A 7,110-nucleotide genomic window follows, 5' to 3' on the forward strand; every position below is an offset into this window, starting at 1 on the left:
CCCTTCCTCCCTCCCTATTTCCTGCCCCTCCTTCTCCTTCGATGACTGGATCTTGGGGGATGATGTCAGCAGATTTCCGCTGTACTCTCAGTGCTGCCCTCAACCTTGAAGGAAAGGACCAGTACTGCAAAAACAAGAGGACAATGGAGACATCAAGCAAAGGAGGGGGCTTCAAGGAAAATAAAACCAACATGGAGAAAGAGAAACAGAAAATATGGACAATTAAAAGGGCAGAAGCAAAACCTAGAAGTGTACTGCTAACTATGCCATCTGCCTCCTGCTCTGATTGCATCCCCAAGGAATCAACATGGAGACATTTCCCCCAAGGGCGAGCTATAGCATCTGTCTCTGCTCTTCTTCACATATCCAGCCCTCTCTTATGTCATTTACTTTCATAGATCAAAAAGTCAGAGGAAAATAGACATAAAAAGAGAGAGGGGGCGACAGCACTGTGCTAAATAATCAGCAATGGTAGTTTCCATGGCAACCTAAAACCCATGATTCCCATGATAAAATTGCCAGCTCAGCAGAAGTGCTGCTTTGTTGGATAATGTCAAATAGCTTGGTCAACGAATATACCTGCCGTCAATTTTAGCCAAAGCAGGAACAGTACGTTTGAGCAATATCTTTAGTTACACATTAAAATACTGTTTATATGATTTATTGAGTAGTAATACATCACCATTGTACTATAAAAAGGGTACAGGCTGTTCCTGCACCCTGCTATATTATCAGACAGGAGATATACTATGACCAATGAGTTCAATACTGGAAGTGCTAGCTTAGCTTTTTGTCATCAGTCAATCAATAGGTACAATGGCCCCAGATCATGTGATGATTCATTTTCATATTTGTTTTTTCCTGTAACTTCTTTTGCTGCTTTGGCTTTGTATTATTCGTTGGCTCCCTCTCAGTTTAAGTTATTTTCCCCGGCTTGCATTTGTCAGTCTTCCTCCCTCTGCCATTAAACAGACTCTAATGTCAGGGTGCTGCTGCTCATGTTGTTGTGTAAACAGTTTCAGCAAAATATTTATCGGAGAAGTGTACCCATGCTGTTTCTTCAAAATACGGCTGTTGCTCAAACATATTTAATTATTTTTCAATTTCAATGTATCAAATTGTACACAGGACTTGAAGAAAATTAAACAAGAAACATGTCCAATATTATCCACCTCCTAAACTTGTTATATTTAGTGATTTTAACATACTTTGAGCTAATATACAGTACAAGAATAACTAAGTGGCACAATAAAAAAATCACAGTAGTTTGCTAGCAAAGCTGAGAAGACAACCTCTCATCGCAACACTGTATGCAGATTTAATAAATGTTTGCCAATATTACTGATGCAGTCAAAAACACCAGTAGACCAGAGGTGTGCCACTAGCTGATACATGGGAAATTGATCACAACAGATTTGAATGTCACACCAAACACAACACAGCAGGCCCCTGACTGTGCCCCTATGAAAATGTCACGCACATCTGGCAACTTCCTGAATCTAAACCCAAGGCATGCATGTGAGAATTAAAAGACAAAACATAACCTAATGATAATAAAACAATTTATTCTTTCACAATATGACACATATTCACAGAGATAACCATGTTTTTCAATCTATTCAGATGCTGATATAAACTCCATATGTTGGCCAACATTCTACAAATGGCCTGGGAGTTTCTCTTTTGTTTCACTTGCAGATGCAAATACTTTTTTGTTGATTATCACATTCCTACAGAAGGACATTGCTGTTTTATTTCCGTCTCTCTCTCTGGCTCCTAAACTCTTGCTTATCATCACCATGGAAACAGGGAAAGCCCCACAAGTTGCCAAGGGAACCAGAGTTAAAATATTATTTTGGTTTTCTGAAAATATTTCTGCAATACGGCTCCATTCGAAGTGTGAATGTGGGCGTACATATTCTCTGTGGTCCCACTTGATTGGGAAAGCTCTTATATATCTGAGTCTGCAAATGTGCTAAAATGATTGTTGGGTTCACTTGGCCATGTCCTCGGCTACAGCCTTCCCCATTTTATCCTTAAGGTATGCCACTTTCTGCCGGTCTGTGTTCAGCTCCTGCCACTCATAATATGGCACCTGAAAGAGGGCAAACAGAATAATTTAAAAGACATTTCTTTAAAGAGCTACTGAGCAACCACCTTACGATTATCAGTGAGTGCTTAAGAGAACACACTTGTAAAATGTATCTTATAGTCATATATTTATTGATGCATTTAAAAACAGACAGTGTTGCTTTCTTGGTCTCAGGTAGACATAGTTGCCCTGATAACAGATCCTGCAACATTGCAAACATAGGAGGCAGGTGAAGACACTATTGGCTAAGGAGAGTGTACTCGATGAGAGAGAGCTCTTGGATTGGCCTAGATGAGACAGAGTTGCGGCAGGAGCTCTATTTATATAAAAGACTGCAGCGTAACCCACCTGACTCATTTCTACTAAAGCTTTGGGTCTATTGTTTGCAAAGCCTACGACTGTCAGATCTAGAAGTGGCAGTGCTGCTTCTCAGTCTCCATTCATTGGAACAATATTCAATAACACAGCAAACACAACACAACAGAAATGTTCTTTTGGAATTATGGAGTTTGTTATATCAGGAGACCCTATATGAATAGGGATGGGTGCCGAGCCCCGGTATTAAACGGGCCCCGGGGCTGAATTATTAAAGACCTTGGTACCGTTAAGCTCCGACGTTATCGGTCTTTTTATCGGTACTGAAGACATGTCAAAAATATATGTCATATGTATTATTGCTACACAAACATTATATTGCAGTTTTAGTGTCGCCAACTCCGTTTCTAATATGCAAAAAGACTGCAAAATGCGTCCATGATTATTTTTTGTATTTTCGATCTTTCCAATCCAGACGAGAGATCTCTCTCTCCCACGCCTGCTTGCGAGGGGGCGGGGCAGTTCACACACACACACACACACACACACACACACACACACACACACACACACACACACACACACGACACACACACAGCCACACACACACCACACCACACACACACACACACACACACACACACACACACACACACACACACACACACACACACACACACACACACACACACACACACACACACACACACACACACACACACACACACACACACACACGAGGAGATGGCGGAAAGAACGAGCTCCGAGGTTTGGTTCAACTTTACCCGTCTCGATGTGGACAATGCTCGTTACCAAAAGCACAATAAGAGTTTAGCATGTGAGGGCGGTAACACGAGCAATCTATCTAAACATCTTGCAAAAGTGCACCACATCCAGACGGAGAAATGCACCGGGTTCGACTGTCTTTCTAGTAGCTCTGTAGCCCCATCCACGAATAACGTTTCCACGTCAGGTGTTATGTATGCTAGCAGCGACACACCGAGTTAACTACATTATATAAACATGGGTTAATGATTAGAGGAAGCCGAGTTATTTATTTTGTTAAAGTTTCAGCTATTCTGTTTACAGTTCTGTCATCAGATTATTTAATATGATTTGTTAAAGCATTGTTGTTTCTTTTGATGTGAAATATTATTTATTTAATTGAAATAAAAAGCAATGTTAGTTTTGTTCACAATTTGTTTAGTTAGTTTACCTTGTTTTTTTCTTCAAAAGAACCGATAAGAGTACCGTTAAAAGTAGTAGTACTGTTAAAACCTTAACAATACCCATCCCTATATATGAATGGTTAGAAGAGAGTTACTTGAAAAAATTCACAAACACTGCGACTCCCTACCTCTACTGTGTTGAAGCCAGCCAACTGAAGATGCCGCTTCATCATGGCAAAATGTCCTAGGAGGTCTTTGCTCTTTGAGCAAAAGTTTGTAAATTCCCAACCCAAGAAAGCAAGCCTAAAATGTGTGGAAAAAAAGAGCAAAAAAAACGTTAGACTACTACAGGAAATAAAAAGCAGATGCAACATTTAAAAAGGTAAAAAGGCAAAAATACTTCTTCAACAAGCAAAGCCCACAGGATTCTCCTCTATGACTAACCTGTGTTCCCCTTTAGATAACACCTTGTCTCCTCCTCCACTGTGAAGATGAGGGGCTTTCAGCATCGTCAGGTCAATTGGTTTGTTGTCACAATCCACTACCAGTTCACCATCTAGTGAGAGAAGGGTATGTCAGATGTAAAAAAACCTCACTGATTTAATGACATAACTGTAAATGTTACTTTCAGTGTAAAAGTGTGAAACTAATAAAAAGGGACTGACGGCACAACATGTGTCTATACAAGTGTCTGTAATGATGCATGGGCTACCCTTACCAATAGTCCATCCATAAATAGTTTGGACCCCAGTGCGAAGGGTCTCAGTTTTCCCACCCACTAAACTCTGTAAAATCTCTCTTAGACTCCTCTGCACGGGGGAGGGGGGGGAGCTCCTGTCCGAGACAGACAGGGCACTCAGGGAGGGCGGCGTGTCTGAGGAACCCGGATGCTCCAATTGGAGAGTAGCTGCAATGTGGAGCAGCTTCAGCTTGTAGTTCTCCCATCGAGCGGGACTGCCATCTAGAGACAGAAAAGAGAACAGAAAGAGAATGAGTGCTGCCTGCTCAATGACATTGGTAAGGAAAGTTTATTTATATAGCACATTTCAACACAAGGAAATTCAAAGTGCTTTACAAAAAATGAAAGACATTAAGAAAATGGCATTTAAAATTAGTCATTAAAAAGAAAAGATAATAAAAGAAACATTAAAAGAAAAAATACATGGATAAAAGTTACAGTGCAGTTTAAGATATGAATAGTTCAATTAAAAGCAGCGACAAAAAGAAAAGTCTTTAGCCTGGATTTAAAAGTAGTCAGAGTTGCAGCGGACCTGCAGGTTTCTGGGAGTTTGTTCCAGATATTTGGAGCATAATAACTGAACGCTGCTTTACCATGTTTAGTTCTGACTCTGGGGACAGAAAGCTGACCAGTCCCTGAAGACCTGAGAGATCTGGATGGTTCATAATTTAATTGGTGCTTTTCAAAAACACTTTAAGTATGTTTTATTAATCAATGCAATTCCGCCATTCAGCGATACAATGGGATTAATGTGACTGTCTAACCCTAGATGTATCAGTGCTGCTCTGCCATCTGCTGAGCCAGGATGGTATTCAGCCCACAGAAGACAAAACATTTCAGGATGTCAAAACATTTATTCACAAATTAAATCATTTCTGTGGTCTCAAACATAATGTCACCCACTCATTGGCCTAATAAATTGTTATGTATTTGTACCAGGGGCCTAGAACACTTTCAACAGCCTCTCTTAGTTCAGAGGAGCAGGTGATATTAACGGCTGACAGTATGTATGTTGAAATACATCCGAGCTTAAAGCGTGTATCTGCATTTATAAATTCAATATTTAAAAATAAAAGATAAGTACATAAGAAATAATGCCCAACGCTGTGTGTTTTACCTGATAGTCTGGTAATAAGATTCTGTTGTGTGAGGGGGATGATGTACTGGGGCTTGGCCTGCTGCAGCACACACAGAGCCCAAACCACGTCCGTCTGCATGAAGGCCTTCAGGCCGGAGAGAGCACCCTCCAGCGCAGGGTGAACCTTTACACAAAATGGCATACAAATCATAGAAATTCAGGAAAGAAGTGGAAGTGACAATAGGCAGTCAACAGATAGCATTTGTTAGGATGAGTACCTTGCTATAGAACTCATCTCCTTTGTTTGTCTGGAAGCTCACTCTGGCAAAAGTCATGAGCAGGTTACTAAGTTGGAGAGTAGTGTAGTTCTGATCGTTTGCTGTGTAGTGCTAAAAAAAGAAACAGTGATAAGTCTGAGAGAAAATAGTAAAACAAAATTCTAACTTCAATTCTAAATCGACTGTTATTCTAAGGTGACTCACCTCAGCAAAGGCCTCAAAGAGAGGGATGTTGAGCCATTTGAGAAAGCCCAGTGATTTGGCACAGCTAGTGACATCAGCAGGGCTGAGCTCAGGGACTCTGGGTAACAACTCGGAGGCCATTCGCTGAAACAACTGAGAATTGTGAAAATTCAACTTCCCTACAGAATGGCAAAGACAAAGTTGTTTGTGTTAGCATTATACAGCATCATACTGAGCAGACAGTGCTTTCATCTGTTCTGAAATGCACTAAACATAAAGCTGTTTACTCTTGAGAATATTTGCAACCACGACCAGCGTAGATATTGGAATATTCCCGGGGGTCATTCAAGATGTCTGTGCAGCTGCTCCTCGCCTGTGGAATTCCCTCTCAAACCACCTGAGGACTCCACAGACCACTGACGCCTTCAAGAAAGGCTTAAAAACCTTTCTTTTAAAAAAGCTTTTGATTAAACTTTTGTTTATTTTGTTTGTTTTTATTATTTTTAATACATTTTATTTTCAGTGGGTTTTCTCTGGAAGTTTTTCCTTGTACGATGTGAGGGTCTAAGGATAGAGGGTGTCGTTTTTCTCATACTGATATTCTGAACAATCTGTGCTGTTGTATTTGCTGTTAAGTGTCTAGGCTATTTTTATTATATGTACAGCACTTTGGCTCGACCACATTTTTTAAGTGTGCTCTGGTGTATTTTAAGCAGCTTTTTATCTAGCATGCCATTTCCTTTTTTGTCCGATGTGTTTCAGGGAGCCTTTTGTAAACCTCGGCCAGGTACTGCAGATTAAATATAAACATTGGCTAATTCTGGCACTCAATTTGCTTAATGCATGCATGCATTGTTGATGGATATGCAAAAATCTATGTTATTACCGTATGCAAAAGCCATGTCCAGTATCAGTGGAGTGGTGAAATCTGACGAGGGCTTCTGGAGAAGGTGGTAGGACAAGGCTCTGAGCAGCGGCACAGATCTGCGGCTCTGAGCTGCCAAAGATAAACAAACTCTGCGGATCTCTTCAGCTGAGAAGCCTTCTGCCAGCTCCAAAGCCTGCAACACAGACAGATGCAAAATATTTCATTGTGGTATGCCGTCATTCTCAAACCTTCAAAATCGAAATGCTTACATTTCATACTCATACTTCAATCATGGTCAAGTCCCTGGTAAGTGTAGTTAAGGAAAGGTTAACATGTTTAACTAGACATTACTGCAGTGTTGATTGAGATGATGTTTTGACGCTGATAC

General features: G+C 40.6%; 1 protein-coding gene and 1 pseudogene across 2 annotated transcripts; both read right to left on the reverse strand.

Moving 5' to 3' along the window:
- Positions 1-1,545: 1,545 nt before the first annotated feature.
- Positions 1,546-6,950, reverse strand: tbrg4 (transforming growth factor beta regulator 4). 2 transcript variants are annotated; one of them, XM_071206152.1, is made up of 8 exons: positions 6,741-6,950; positions 5,876-6,007; positions 5,672-5,782; positions 5,433-5,577; positions 4,295-4,537; positions 4,021-4,132; positions 3,765-3,879; positions 1,546-2,095 (listed from the first exon to the last, which is right to left on the reverse strand). In XM_071206152.1, exons 2-8 carry the CDS (start codon positions 5,993-5,995, stop codon positions 1,994-1,996), a joined length of 948 nt encoding a protein of 315 aa, XP_071062253.1. In that variant the 5' UTR covers positions 5,996-6,007; positions 6,741-6,950; the 3' UTR covers positions 1,546-1,993. The 2 variants fall into 2 exon arrangements, with proteins under 2 accessions (XP_071062253.1, XP_071062252.1); XM_071206151.1 differs by having other exon boundaries at positions 5,876-6,033.
- Positions 6,765-7,110, reverse strand: part of LOC139435405 (FAST kinase domain-containing protein 4-like) — a 1,755-nt pseudogene continuing 1,409 nt past the window's right edge.

Source organism: Pseudochaenichthys georgianus, chromosome 16 (genome assembly GCF_902827115.2).
Source record: "Pseudochaenichthys georgianus chromosome 16, fPseGeo1.2, whole genome shotgun sequence".
In the NCBI taxonomy this organism is placed as follows: Eukaryota; Metazoa; Chordata; class Actinopteri; order Perciformes; family Channichthyidae; genus Pseudochaenichthys; species Pseudochaenichthys georgianus.